Source organism: Bos indicus x Bos taurus, chromosome 26, assembly GCF_003369695.1.
Source record: "Bos indicus x Bos taurus breed Angus x Brahman F1 hybrid chromosome 26, Bos_hybrid_MaternalHap_v2.0, whole genome shotgun sequence".
Taxonomy (NCBI): domain Eukaryota; kingdom Metazoa; phylum Chordata; class Mammalia; order Artiodactyla; family Bovidae; genus Bos; species Bos indicus x Bos taurus.
Window position 1 is genome coordinate 20,758,156 of NC_040101.1, and position 15,916 is coordinate 20,774,071.

The 15,916-nt window shown below is 35.2% G+C and overlaps 1 protein-coding gene across 1 annotated transcript in view; it reads right to left on the minus strand.

Moving 5' to 3' along the window:
• Nucleotides 1–4,551: 4,551 nt before the first annotated feature.
• Nucleotides 4,552–15,916, minus strand: part of SMC3 (structural maintenance of chromosomes 3) — a 38,137-nt gene continuing 26,772 nt past the window's right edge. Inside the window, exons 18-29 of the mRNA XM_027528497.1 lie at nt 14,122–14,272; nt 12,236–12,388; nt 10,840–10,991; nt 9,902–10,060; nt 8,988–9,095; nt 8,373–8,481; nt 7,524–7,771; nt 7,228–7,440; nt 6,763–6,954; nt 6,432–6,609; nt 5,726–5,832; nt 4,552–4,959 (exon numbers count right to left, since the gene is read on the minus strand). Coding sequence (XP_027384298.1) covers nt 4,888–4,959; nt 5,726–5,832; nt 6,432–6,609; nt 6,763–6,954; nt 7,228–7,440; nt 7,524–7,771; nt 8,373–8,481; nt 8,988–9,095; nt 9,902–10,060; nt 10,840–10,991; nt 12,236–12,388; nt 14,122–14,272 — 1,842 coding nt within the window. The 3' untranslated portion in view covers nt 4,552–4,887. The remainder of the gene's footprint in view (nt 4,960–5,725; nt 5,833–6,431; nt 6,610–6,762; nt 6,955–7,227; nt 7,441–7,523; nt 7,772–8,372; nt 8,482–8,987; nt 9,096–9,901; nt 10,061–10,839; nt 10,992–12,235; nt 12,389–14,121; nt 14,273–15,916) is intronic.

Genomic DNA, 15,916 nt, shown 5'->3' on the forward strand with positions numbered 1-15,916 from the left:
TCTTACCAAAAATCTTAATCATTGTTTCTAATTCTGAGGTGGCATGACAGATTCCTATTTAAAAAAAAACCTCTCCTAGCAGGCTTCTGCCTTAGAAGCAACATGATCCTTTCCCTATGTTACACAATAACCACTTCTGTGGCCTTCAGTTCAGTTGCAGTTCAGTTCAGTCGCTCAGTCATGTCTGACTCTGCGCCCTCCATGAACCGCAGCACGCCAGGCCTCTTTGTCCATCACCAATTCCTAGAGCCTACCCAAACTCATGTCCATTGAGTCGGTGATGCCATCCAACCATCCCTTCCTCTGTCGTCCCTTCTCCTCCTGCCCTGTCTTTCCCAGCATCAGGGTGTTTTCAAATGAGTCAGCTCTTCGCATCAGGTGGCCTTAGTTCCAAATGATTTGGTCTCACATCCATGTTCTTCACTTTCAACTTTCTAGTGTTTTTTTTTTTCTCTCTCTCACCTATATGTACTTCTGTCTTACCAGTTTATAGAACCATCATTTTTAATGAACAAAAGTTTCATACTTAGGAGACTAAGGCTGGATTTGGTATCACCACACACTTGACTGTGTATTACATAAGCAACATGCCAGGCACTGGTCTGAACCATACAGAATCCATTAAACATTCAAATGCTAACAGACTTATGCCAGCCAATGTGATGACTTGAGGGAGTAAATATATACATGTTCTCCTTGAAATCCTGATCTCTATGCAGCCTCATATCCCTGTGCAGTTACTGGCTGCTACAAGGGCTCTTACACCCAGGAGACTCTCTGTCTGTAGGAAGGGGAGACCAAGTGCCACAAGGTGGCAGATTTATGGAGCAACACTGGCATCTTTCATGCAGACAAGACTGGCAGCCAGGAGTAACCCAGCCCCCTAGGACATTCAGGCAGATAGAGATCAGAGTGTACCTAAATAGGTGAGAGCTAAAGAAAAGGGGAGAAGGGTAGGGAGGGAAAAGGTTTTGATTAAACAAAAGATGGTGGTGACTCACCCTTTGAAATCCGTTACTGGGTGTAACGTGGAGGACTGATCAACACTGTACAAAACAGCTCCCCTATTTGCAGTTAACCGGGGAGGACAAAGAGCTATCATCCCATATTTCATGTGTTTAAAAAAAGGTGCAGAAATTAAACAAAAAGCTTTCTATCTTGAGAAAATTAATTTCCAGGGTTCTGGGTAAAAATGCTCATTTTGGCACTGTTGCTGAAACAACCTAAGCATCCAATAGGAGATATTTAAGTAAATTAGGCTACTTCTGACAGAATTTTGTGGCTATTAAAATTTTGTTTCTGAAGAGATTAAAGAGGGATATTTCATATTGTATTACTAACTGAAAAGTTCAGGATATAAAATTATATACCCAGTATAAACCCGACCATAAAATTTTGTATGGAAATTTGAAGGAAATGCCCAAAAATGTTAATTGTGGAAGTCTGGCTGGTAAGGTGACCTAAAAATGCCATATTCTTCAAAACTACATGTAATATATACACTCTTCAAATCTATTAGTACTTTGTAAATAATATTAGTAAAATCTCAGAGTGGAAAAATCAGAACAGAGAGAAACCCTTTTTAGATTTATGAATCACTGGCTAATTCCTTTGGTGAATTTCTGTCCTTCCTCTGAGTTTCTGGGTTAGCCAAATATTCCAGGATTTTCACATTTTTCTGTTCAGTAAGAATAATTTATGAGGAACTCCCTAGCGGTCCACTAGGTTAGGACTCCATCCTTCTACTGCCAGGGGCCCAGGTTCAATCCTTGGTCAGGGAACTAAGAACCTATAAGGGTAGAGAGCCCAAAAAATTACATAATATAAAAATTTATGACGAGATATAGAAAGGAAAATGGGTTTTACATTTATATTGTTTCACTATTGAGGTGCTTACTGTTATAAACTCACTTAAGTCTCATTTACACTCTTGGGGAGATGCTTAAGAAGATTATTAGCAAGTTCTAGAATAATGCCATGCATGTAACATCCCTGCCAAATTCTTTACTATGGAGGCTTGATTGTATTAGGGGAAAGTTATAGATCATAAACTATATACCAACCACTTCAGTCTGCATTTGTTGTCGTTCAGTCTCTCAGTCATGTCCGACTCTTTGCAACCCCATGAACTACAGCCCGCCAGGCTTCCCTGTCCTTCACTATCTCCCAACTTTGCTCAAACTCATATCCATTGAATCGGTGATGCCATCCAACCATTTCAACTTTTGCTGCCCTCTCCTCCTCCTGCCCTCAACCTTTCCCTGATGCTGGGGACTTTTCCAATCAGTCGGCTCTTCAATATCCATGGGTGACTCATAATGAATATTCCTGGGGACATGCTTAAGAAACATTTTAGGAATGTTAGAAGGGTACTGTGCTTATATAACCCTTTGAATGGGGTCTTAGAATTCTATTTCTTGAACCAAATTCTCTCTTAGGAAGATAAACAATCTACTGTATGTGTGTGTGCTCAATCTCTCAGTTGTGTCCAATTCTTTGTGGGCTCATTGACTGTAGCCTACCAGGCGCCTCTGTCCATGGAAATTTTCCAGGCAAGAATACTGGAGGGGTTGCCATTTTCTACTCCAGGGGATTTTCCTGACCCAGGGATCAAACCTGTGTCTCTTGCGCACACTGTATTGTATCCTCCCAACCCACATGAGCAAATGCACACATTTAAGTTCCAACCCCACTACCTCCAAATATCACTACTGTTTTGGAGACAGGGCTTTTAAAGAGGTGATCAAGTTACAATAAGGCTGGAAAGAGTGGGCCCTAGTCCAATCTGACTGGAGGCCTTAGGAGGAAATTTCCTTAAGTGGAAATCTGGACAAATGAGTTAAATGTTATGCTTCAAAAGATATTATTAAGAAAGTAAAAAGACAAGGGCTGGGAGAAAATATCTACAAGTCACACACCTGACAACGGACTTTTGTATCCAGAATATATAAAAAACTCCCACTTCTGTTATTAGTATCCTATAATAATATAAACTATGATTCTATAATAAGAATACAAGTTAACAGAATTTAAACATGGGCAAAAGATGTGAACAGACATTTCACCAAAGATGACACATAAATGACCAGTAAGTACATAAAAAGGTACTTAACATCATTAGTCATCAGGAAAATGCAAATTAAAACCACAATGAGATACCACTTCACGTAAGAACGGCTATAACAAAAAGGGAGATTAAGTGTTGGTAAGGATATGGAAAAATCAGAACCCTCACAAACTACTGGTAGAAATATAAAATGATACAGTTCCTTTGGAAAAGTCTGGCAATTCCTCAAAATGTTAAACATACCACATCACCCAACAATTCCAATCCTAGGTAAACACCCAAGAATACACAAAAACTTGTTCATAGATATTCACAGAAGCATTATTTATACTAGCCAAAAGGTAGAAACAACCCAAATGTCCAACTAATGATAAAAACAACACAGTATACAGGTGACCTTTGAACAACATAAAGGTTAAGGGTGCTGACTTCCCCTTAGAGCTGAAAATTCAAGTAATGCTATGTCTGCCTCAAAAACAAAGGAAATGATCCATAAAATGAAAATACAGGTAACTATATTGAAAAATATCCAAGTTTAAGCAGACCTGACCAGTTCAAACAAACGTTGTTCGTGAGTCAAACTGTATAATCATACAATGGGATATTATTCAGCAATAAAATGGAATCAAATACTGGTATGTGCTACACCATAAATGAACCTTGAAAACATGCTAAATAAATGAAGCTAGTCATAAAAGGTCCTATACTGTATAATTCTGTTTACATGAAATGTCCAGAATAGGCAAATCCATAGTATGAAACATACATTTGTGGTTGCCAGGGGAATAAGAGGAACGGGAGACGTAGAGTGACTGCTGATTGGTACAGTGTTACTTGTGGGGTAACTGAAATGCTCTAAAATTTGATTGTACAGATGGTTGCACAATTCTGTGAATAAACTAAAAAGCACTGAATTGTGCTATACTATTTTGAAGGGTGAATGTTATGGTGTGTGAATTACCTCAATAAGCAATTTAAAAACACAATAAACAACAAAGCTCTCCTTTGGGAAAAGCCCAATGTTCCAACAACAAGGTTTTCCAAACTATTTACTTATCTGGAGGAACAACAATTTCTTGGATACACTTCCTAACTTCTATTAAACACACTGCCATTTTAAATTAAAAATACTTTTTAAAGGACAGTTACATTGAGTTATAGCAGGGTTTCTAATCCTCACTGAGGGTCAGGATCACCTTATGGAACTTTAGAATTAACACTGACTAAGACTCTATTCCTTAGAGATTTGGATTCAAGTGGTCTAGGGAAAGACTCAAGCAGTGTTACATTTTTAAAAGCTCCCTCCCATGGATTTAAACAAGCAGCCAGGATTGGAAATCATATTGCAATTCAACAGAATATTAAACCATATTTTAAAAATCTTCTTTTAGGTGAAGGCAGACCTTTTCTCAAGCAAAACAAAAAGCAAATATTTAAGAAAAATTTGTTTCCAATCATACAACTATAAATAAAAAGCCACATAAAACAGTCATAAAACCAATTATTTAATTGAAGCTATAAAAAGAGGCAATACACTTGATAAAATAATTAGGAAACAATATTTAGCAAATTTTAAAAGATTTAAAACAGAACACTTTACAAAAAGTTGTGTGGGAAATAAAATCCTTAAACTATGAATAGAAATGTAACATTACAGAGTACGTTATAAAATACAATGACAGAAATATAAAAGGACTATGTATACTCTAAGCTGAAAACTATTAATAATGACCAGATATTTAAGTTTAAATTTACAGTTCCTGGGTAAAAGGATCATATTACTTTACACATCTTCCAGACCAATGGGCAGTATTTTCCAATTAACCATGAGTGGTATCATCTTCTACAAAGTCTTTGGCCATCTCTGCTGTGATCACATCAATATGACTAACCTGAAGAATAAACATTAAAAACAGAATCTGTTAAATTGTAAAGAAACTTACCAGTGTTCCCACTGGATACTGTAATATTTTAAAAATACAGCCAATTACCTATAAATTTCATATTTCAAGTCAACTGACTCTAAAACACTGACTGATAAAACCCTTATTTTAATGCTGTTTGTTAACTGCTAAGTTGCTTCAGTCATGTCCGACTCTGTGCGACCCCACAGACGGCAGCCCACCAGGCTCCCCCGTCCCTGGGATTCTCCAGGCAAGAACACTGGAGTGGGTTGCCATTTCCTTCTCCAGTTTGTTCAACACATGAGTTTAAAAAATATTTTGCATTTTAATGCTCTGAAGATACAGATAAGTACTAATGTCTAAATATCTGAACCACATTTTTGTTCAGTTTTTTATTACTTTGCTATTTCAAAGAATTTTAAGGCTGAAAACACCTGAAGAGCCATGTGGTCTAACCAAATATAAATCAATGTATGTAAATGTTAAAGACTGCATTAAATAAGCACTAAATAGACTAGGGAGGAGGATAATGTCTCTTAATGCCAATGAAAATAAAACTATGCAATGAATGCCAAAAAAAACCCCCTGATAAGCTTCATAAACATTTTAAGGTTTTTTTCACAAAGACTTCATCCAATAAGCAACAAGTTTCTGAATTTTTTCTCATGACTTAAGTAACAACAACAAAAAGAACTGAATGGATACAATGGATTAAATACTATATGAACTTAAACTTCATGTAAAAAAATTTTACCTTATTTCTGAACTTCACACCATAGAATTTGTCAGCTGACTCAAGCAGTTCAGGCCTAAAAGTAGTTGTAATGAATTGAGCATGTACAGCAAGCTCCATAATCATATCTGTAAAAAGAAAGAGTAATAAAACCGTTTTCTCAGTAGAACTAAAAATTTAAAAAGCAATGATCTTTAATCTTACCTAAAATTTAAAACTGCCTGTTTGCATACATCTATAGAAAGCATCCATTTATTTCTTAAGCTAGGGATAAACCTTTAACACCGATATCTTAGTTACAGAATATAAAAGCAGCATTTTCTAACTGGATTAGAAAATGTAGGATTAGAAATAATATCAAAGTAAATTTTTCTCATCCAGAAAAACCAAAAACAACCTTTTCCTGCTACCCACTCCCCCAAGATCTTTTGAACTTACTAAAGATCAGGTATAGATTATTTAAACACTGAATAAAATCTGTTTATGAAAAACAAGTTTTAAAAAGAGAGACATTTGTATAAAAAGCTGAACTGGAGTTGGATTTCCAATTGTTTCATGTTTCTCATAGAACTAAACTTTGTAGTCTAATAAAGAGAAATTATTTTGTTTATTGAATAATACCCTGTCTAGTCTCCCCAGATACCTCAGGCAGCAAGAAATATATGATAGAAGAGGCAAGCTATCATTTCTAGTAAGTTACTATGAAACTATGAAATCAAAACTGTACCCGACACAGCCTTTCTGTGCTGAGCATCCAGAGCCTGGTCAATCTCATCAAACAAGTAAAAAGGAGCTGGGTCACATTTCTGAATGGCAAAAATCAGAGCAAGAGCTACCAAGGATTTCTGTCCACCCGAAAGCTGTTGCATTTCTCTCATTTCACCTTGTTTTCCTGTAAATGACACCTAAGAAAATATTTAATTAGAGTTACTATTTCAAAGGGGTAAAATCACCATCATCACTTAAAATTAAATTGCATACAGTGTACCAATTTAAGATTTGCAAAATATTCCACTATGATAATGCTCTCAGGAAAATTGAATATAAAGTTATTTTACCCTAATTCCAACTCCAGTGAACTGGTCAACTGATGGAACACTGCTTTGTGATCCAGAGCCCCTCTCACTTTCACCACTCCCTTCTCCTTCATCCTGAGACTGACTGCCTTCCACATCTCCTTTCTTCATCACCAAAGTAGCTTTGCCACCAGGCACCAACTTCTGGAATACTTCACTAAAGTTTTTGGATACCTTAAAATGAATAATATATAAATAGGTGTCAAATGGATATGTACTTTTTAAAACAAAGACAAAAATTATTTAAAAGGAATAAAAAATATTTTCATTTTTTAATCTTAAGAACAAGAATAACTTGAAAATAGAACAAGAAGAACAAGAATAGCTGTATATATACTGGATGTCTGTAAATATTAGAACAATTATCAGTGGAAAAAAAGCTTTTAAATCTTTACAAACTGAATGATAAACTTTTAGCTTGTGTATTAACTACAAACAGAAACATACCTGTTTGAAAGTTAACTGAATAGCTTCATATTTTCGAAGTTCAAGTACATTCATCAGTTCCATGATTGATTTGTACCCCCTGTCCAACTCTTCTTGTCGCTTTATTAACTTTTCTTTCTGCTCCGAGAAATTTACAAACTGATCTAAAGCTTTTTTGTTAACATGGCTATACTTCTTCAATTCTGTGTTGCACTGTTCAAGTTTTCGAAACAACTATAAAGAGAAAAAAACATAAATAAACTCACATGTAGGAAAATTTGTAATGAGATTTCATATTTAAAACAAATTAGATTTACCTGTTTGAGGCTCAGTGTTTGGTATTTTTCAAATGCTTCCTGTGGAAGTGATCCAAGTTCTCGAATTTTCTTCATACACTCTTCTTTCTTCTTCAGCAGCATGCCTTGTCGATTTGTCATCTTTTCTAGTTCTTTAGTATCATGATTTATAGCATCCATGTGTTCTTTTTCCATATTTTTCCAGCGCTCCATACTCTTCTGCAGCTCCTTAATTCCAGCTTCTGTTTTATCGATGGAATTGTCCAAATCTAAAATGGGGGGAAAACCAAATTAGGCCATAACACTTTTGTATTTTGGCTGAGCCATGCGGCTTGCAGGATCTTAGTTCCCTGACCAGAGAGTGAACCTAGATCCTTGGCATGAAAGCAAGGAGTCCTAATCACTGGATCGCCAGGGAATTCCCCATAACACCTAGGTTTAAGGTGTTATCTGACCAAAGATTTTAATGGTCAAATCTATCAAAATAAATAGGTTTAAATTTTCCTGTGAAAATTTATGAAAGAATTCAGAATAAAATTGGGAGTATATACAAGCCATTCAGTTTATAAAAACCTAAAATAATTTTCTTCTCAGCAATTAAGTGTCAACAAACTTGATTCAGCTATTCCATGCTTTTGTCAATGAAACTAATAATGTATGGTCTCTTAAAAACTGCCACAAACATTTCAATAAAATGAAGGTGACTATAATCAACACCCTAAACTCTGTTCACTAGAAACTGTTTACGACAAAAACTTCTGGTACATGCTTTTGCCTATTTGGGTATTTCATTTTGTAATACAGTCTTATAAAATGAATAAGCTAAATTTAACTAGATATCAAAAACATTTTTACAAAATAAACATTCACCTTCTGATCTTGCCATGGTATCTTTCACCCTTTTATTGATGGCTTCAAGTTCTGAGGTTGTAGCAGTGAGAACAGTACCCCCTTCTGTCTCTCTCAGTTCATTGAGTTCCTATAACACAAAAGGAACACAGGAGCATTAAGCCATAAAAATATAAACTTAGTTTCAAAATGCTATGACTGCCAATGTTTATATAGCTGTTGATATGTTTGAATAAACACTTAAGGAAACCAAAAAACATACTTCAAATAGTTGTAAATACTTAAGGTATCCATTAAGCAAGAAAAAAATGATTAATGACTAAAAAATTTCTTAGCATCTGACCACTACTGAGAAAATATTTGTAACTAATATTTACTGAGTACCTAGAATATGCCAGATAATCACACAAAACATACTGCTGTGCTTATTTTACACAAGAGGAAACTGGAGCTTAGAAATATCAAATGACTTGACCAACACAGCACACTAGGTGGCAGTGTGAGATCTCCAAGCCAGGGCAGGTCGTCAGACTGCTAGTCTTTCTGTCCCCAGAGTCCATACTCTAAATCAGAGCCTCTCACGTAAGCATATTCAAAAGGTTGTGCTCATCAAGAAACCATCAAAAGAGAACGTACCTGTTCTACTTGGTCCAAGCGTTTTCTCAAATTCTCATTGAGGTAAGTCTCTACTCGAGTAATAATACCTTCTAATTTAATTCTTTCATTCAGTAGTTGTCTGTTTTCCTAGAAGAAAAAAGAAAAACAAAATTGTTTGTCTACATAGGCATGCACATTTCACATACAGGAATGCTGTTAATCTGTTGTTGTCTCCATTCAGATCAGATCAGTCGCTCAGTCGTGTCTGACTCTTTGCGACCCCATGAATCGCAGCACCCCAGGCCTCCCTGTCCATCACCAACTCCTGGAGTTCACTCAGACTCATGTCCATCGAGTCGGTGATGCCATCCAGCCATCTCATCCTCTGTCGTCCCCTTCTCCTCTTGCCCCCAATCCCTCCCAACATCAGAGTCTTTTCCAATGAGTCAACTCTTCGCATGAGGTGGCCAAAGTACTGGAGTTAAAAGACCTTTATTTTCTTCATCTACTCTCATCTATCCAGAAAGGCTATTTTTGTGCCTGGTTCTTTTTATAAGGCATACTACCAAAAATATCTTTCTTTTCCTGCTTTTCACTTTTTGAATTTAGTGTTAATTATTTACATCTATATTTAAGAATCAAATGTTATTAAAATGTTTAATCAAAAGTATTTTTAAATATGTAAAAGTGGTCACATCAATAAATAGCAAAGCTAATAAGCTCGATTTTACTAATGACAAACAGGCATTAAATAAGATGAAAGAAAATAAAGATTTCCTATACAACCTTATCATAAGGTTTAGAAAAACTTACTAAAATCTCATTTACTTTAATGGATACTGGAAGTCTTAATCTTATATTTTCTCAGTATCTCACACTCTTTTACTAGCAAGAAAGACACTTTTCACAACAGTTGATTACCAACAAAATTTTTTTCTGTCAACTGTACTTGCCTGCTGAAGTTGACGAATTTCATCATTCAGTGCATCTACCCTCTTCTGATCTTCAAGACTAAGTTGAGAAAGCAAATCAGTTCCCAGTTCTGCTTTCAGTGATTCTCTGGTGGACTCCATAGCATGCAAACTTGCCTCCAAACTTTGTAAGCTACGTTGCTATATGACAGATTTTCCATTTATTAGTAACGGTATTAGTCAGTGTACACTTACAGTAGTGAAAAACTGGAGACCATCAATATTTGATATTAAAGTGAGCTTAAATAATATTATCTCAAATATTAGATGCCCATTACATTTGATAATTAGAACTATGCAACAACAAGAAAAATGTTTACAATGCAATGTTATGCAGGATCTGTGGAATAAATATATCATATTCCATGGTCAACCTATATAAAAATCATTATGCATATTCATAAGAACAGAAAGAAGTTGCTAGAATGTTAGGGTGGTCTAATTGTGGGTATATACACTACACTTTTAACTTTGTTGTTTTAGTGTAATTAATGTACAAAATTAGTAGTTTGTGTCAAAACTGCTCATGTTTATGAGACCAATGGATATTATCATTTGTAATAGCAATAACAATTCACTTTCTAACTCATTTTAATATAATTTGGGCAAAATGCAGTCAAATAAATCCATAAATAGCATTTACAGACACAAATGGTACCTGGCTGACTATCAAACAATACTTTTATGTCATGGCTCAAAATGCCTACTGGCTTAATGAAGTTGGAAAATATGAATTTGGCATACAAAAGTAGACTCTTGAGTACTGATGAGTAAAAGTGTGATAAAGATACATGCAGATACCCAAAGTATGGGCCTAAATGAAAATGGAACATAATGTATATGCTATATAACCTACACAATATATAGTCTACCCCAGATCTATATAATTAAATATATTTTTAAAAAGCATATTTACGAACCTTGGGCATAAAGGTTTTCTCTGACTGCTGCCTCTTCTCTTTTAACATCTTCATTTCTGATAATATGCTATCTCGAGATGCTTTAAATTTCCTTTGCTGAGTCTCTATTTGCTGCATTTGGTTCATAAGCTGATCAATTTCATTATTAATCCCTATACAAGGCTAAGGAAAATTCTCTTCAGTGTCTACTAACTTGTATCCCCTTCCTTTTCTTTATCCCTAGATTAAGCTATTTCCCCAAATTTAAGTACCATAACAACACAGAATTAAATCCTATGTCAAGTCTGTTCAGTCATAAAAGCAGCTTTAAACATTTTAACCCACTTCTCTCTCAAAATAACATACAATTTTACCAACTGCTATATAAAATAAATAAAACCATGGGAAAGTCCTAAAGGAAGCTAAATGATACACATTTTAAAATATATATCTTTTTCATTCAGCAAGTATTTACTATATAAACTTATGCTTAAAGCACTATATAAGACAGTCAGATGTAAAGAGGAGGCTTCACGTATTTTCCCAGGCAAGATCTGTGCTCAAATCTTGCCAAATTTGGGCAGATTTCAAAGTATGCAAAGTCAAAGCTAAAACGTTTATTTACCTTCTTCTCTGTGCTCTTGCTTCCAACTGATGACAAAGAAGCTATACACTCACAATTTTTAAAATGCCAGTTTCAATAAAAATATCCTAATGAAGCAGTAAAAATAATTATTTTCATTGCTTGACTACCTGTATTTAATATTGTGTGACATAATGCAAGGTATAGACACAAAGCACTTTTGCCTTATACCATGGTTATTTTAAGAAAATGGACATGCACAACTGTTTTAGTTTTGAGCCGAACTAGTCACTTTTCACAGAAAACCATTTTTATCTGAAAAAACGGAAAGAACCATGGTTACTAAGACTTGCATTTTGATGGACATTTCCTCCACTAATACTAAATCTTAAACTCAAGATAATAACCCCTAATAGACATTTTTCAATCCTTATATATTTAACTTCTATGTAATATGTGGCATTCCTGATACTGCCCACTCTTCTTCCAGTGAAACCCTATCCTGGTTTTCTTCCTATAATTGTCTGACAAATCCTCCTCAGCTCCCTTTACAATCTTAAATTTCTGTGTTCCTCAGGTTCTTTTCTCTCAGAAATACACTCATTGCCATTAACTATGTAACAGTTAAGCAAAGGATATTACAATGGTTTTTAGTTTTCTCCCTGTTTTCGGAAGTTAAACGGACATACTACACAAGCCTTAAGTAAAAGTCAAAATAAAACACATGGGATACTTCCCCCCACTGTGTATGTGAAAATACATCTAACACTCAAGATTGTATATTCCAACCAAAACACAGGTCTTTCTCTATAGCAACATAAGACAAAAAGATATTTTCAATATTTCTGCGCAGATTTTCATTGAGCTTTGCTTCAAGCTCACCAAGTTCTTCTTCCGCTTTTCTAACGTCTTTTTGTAATTCAAGTCTAGACTTCCTTGTATCATAATAGCCTCCAGTCAAAGCACCTCGATGACTAACTTGGTCACCTATTAATAAAACACAATAAAATTAGTAATTCTGTATAACAACATCTTTATTCAACAATAAATTGATTCATAATCAAACGCCTAGATTAATCTAAAGGTTTTACCTATTTAATAAGAACTTAAAAGTTAAGAGTTTAAGCCACCCCGGAAAAAATGTTGTTTTACAATATGAACACTTGCACTTAAAAAATATACCTTCCAGGTAAACCTGAACATTTGCCAGAAAGGAAAGAAGTGTTAAAGACTAACAGGAACATGTCAACAAGACACAGAACCTAGCTTGCAATTCCCAATGGCCATAACTGGAAATATGAAAATCAAAAATAATAATGGCAATCTGGAACACATTGAATAATAAAAAAAAATCCATGAATCACAGCAATACATAAAAAGGAAAAAAGGAGGGGGCTTTTCTTTACAGAAAAGTGACAGCTAATAAATATAGAAGCAATCACGGAATTTTAGAATGATCATTTTGAAATCCTCAATGTATTAATCAAGTCAGGCAAGGGTCACCAAAGGATGCTCAGCCCTTGGCAAAAAACTTTTGGGAGAACCTGATATTCATGTGTCCATATCATTTATTACTTACAAAGGGGAAAAGGTACCTTTACAACCAAGATCTGCTAGAGGTCAAAGCTGACCACTAACAGTGGGACACGCAGTAAGAAGTACACATCACCCATGCCAAGAATGCTTAACCTAACCTAATAAAGAGGAAGCAGTAAGACAAATCCACAACACAAAAGATTTTTGAGAGGGCAGACAGAAGAAGCAAGAACCACAGTCCCACAGTGGCTAAAACGAAAACTACATCAGAGAAAGTTAACCAGGATGAAAAAACCAGAGGGTTTTGTCCCAGATGAAGGGGCAAGACAAATCCCAGAAAAACCACCAAATGAAGTGGAGAGAGGCAATCTTCCAGAAGAACTCAGAATGATAGTCAAGATGATCCAGAATCTCAGAAACAGAACAAAGATTGAAAAGATGCAGACATGTTTATCAGAGACCTAGAAGAACTAAAGAACAAACGAGATGAACAATACACTAGAAGGAATCAATAGCAGAACAACTGATGCAGAAGAATGGATAAGTGACCTGGAGGACAGGATGCTGGAAATCACTGCTGCAAACAGAATAGAAAAAAGAATGAAAAAAAATGAAGACAGAACACAAGAATTTCTTTGAAAAAGTAAATTTCTGGGGGTGGGAGGAAAACTGGAGAACTGTGCTATACTGAAACTGTTTATGCTCCCCTGTAAACATATAGGGGAAAAAAAAAAAGAAAATGAGGACAAGTGAACCTATATACCAGAGGTTCTTAACCTTCACTCAAAATAAAATTCAGGAGGTCCACTGCTAAATCTCGTTTTTAATATCTTAAAGAATAAATTACTATGTCATATTTCTAGAAATACTGTGATAACCATGCCAACTGGTTTCTTTGGTGATCCAAAGTATTTTGTTTAATACATTTAAAAAATTTTTGAGAAAGGTGCCAGAGGCTTCACCAAACCAAGTCCATGGTGCCAAAAGGTTAAGTAAGAAATTAATTCTACTATGCATTAAATGATTATACTTATGAGACATCAATTAAACATAAAGTGTTGACCTTGTTTAAATTCTGACTTGAATAAACCAACAGGATTTAAAAATGAGAAGTAACTGGACATGAATTTTCAAATACTTTTAAAGGAATTTATTTGTTCAAAGCTAATAATACTATTACGAACCTTCCAAGGTTATGCAGTCCATAGTGAAAGCACGGGCCAACTGGGTTGAAACTTCCATACTACGACAAATAAGTGTTTTTCCAAATACATGTTTGAAAGCTTTGTCAAATCTGGGATTGTACCTCAATTTACTTATCATAGGAATAGCATCCTAAAAACGAGTATGTTGTTAGCAAGCAAAGAAATCACAACACAATTAAAATGTGTTAGCAGAATTGTAAATTACATTTTTCTGAAATACAAATAAACAAAATGCCTTTACATTTCAAAACTGTTGATTTTTATACTGAACAAGTGAGAAAAATCATTCTACTGAAATATCCTGGAAATTGTACTCATGTAAGTCATCCAGGTTTTCAATAGTATAGAGGTTTTCAGAGTACGGTGATAAAGAGCTCAGTGGCTTTGGAGCCAGACTGCTCAAGTTCAAATCTCAGTTCTGCTTCTCAGATGTGTGCTCTGGACAAGTTGCTTAACTTCTATACTCATCTATAGAGCTACAGTAACAACAGTACCTTCCTCACAAAGTTGTTAAGATTAGGCGAGTTATAAATGTGAAACATTTAGGGTAGCATCTGTCACACAGAAGGGACAAATATAAACTAGTAGTATATTCTCAAAATATTTTCATTTTATTTTCATCTAATAATACACATATAACCTTAGTTAGATACTCAGAAAAATATTTTTTCAGATAAAATTTATTTTCCCTTTTTTCTCTCTCAACTGGCAGAATCAAATTTTTACATTAGGAAATACATCCTACATACAGAAAAAAGCAATAAATATGTTGTTGCTGCTGCTAAGTTACTTCAGTCGTGTCTGACTTTGTGTGACCCCAGAGACGGCAGCCCACCAGGCTCCCCCGTCCCTGGGATTCTCCAGGCAAGAACACTGGAGTGGGTTGCCATTTCCTTCTCCAATGTGTGAAAGTGAAAAGTGAAAGTGAAGTTGCTCAGTCGTGTCCAACTCTTAGCGACCCCATGGACTGCAGCCTATCAGGCTCCTCCGTCCATGGGATTTTCCAGGCAAGAGTACTGGAGTGGGGTGCCATTGCTTTCTCTGAATAAATATGTTAAGCTTGAATTAATAATTACAAAGCAAACACCAATATAACCACCATGTAGGACAAGAAACAAAACACTGCTATAAAACCCAGAAGTCATGCGTGTAGCCCTCTTCTAATCATAGCGGTTATCTCCAATGGTTACCTGCTGGTGATGACCACTCTTATAATTTTGTGGCAATCACTTCCTTGCACTTGTAGTTCTGTCATCTAAGATTACTTTTGTTCAGGTATTGTAAAGGGAACAACACTATATGCGTTCTCTCGTGACTTGCTTCACTCACGTATCACATTTAGGATTCAATTTCTCCTCCTCAAACTTCAGAGAGTTTGTAGATTTAAAAGAAAAGGCTAGACTACTTAAATAGCTCATAAGATTCTCACTGTTCCTCTTCAACTGTAGCTCATTCTCCTGGGTTTTAGCTTTAACCTTAAAAAACAGTGAAATAACTGCTACTACCATCAACATTCTGAAGCCAAATGCCTCAAAGCAATTACATTTTTATCAAGGATGATGTCTAGGTAATATTTTTAATCTGTTAAAAAGCATACCAGCTAATAACAAGAGCAACATTATGCTTTCAGAGCCTATCATCTTGCTAGATATTTTTAATCTAATTTATAAGCTGTTTTAAAAAAAGAATATTCAGAAATCTTATTTACTTTAAATGATACTTCCGCAGGGAATTCTTCTCCAATTATTAAATCTTAATTTTGTCTCCTTGAGTT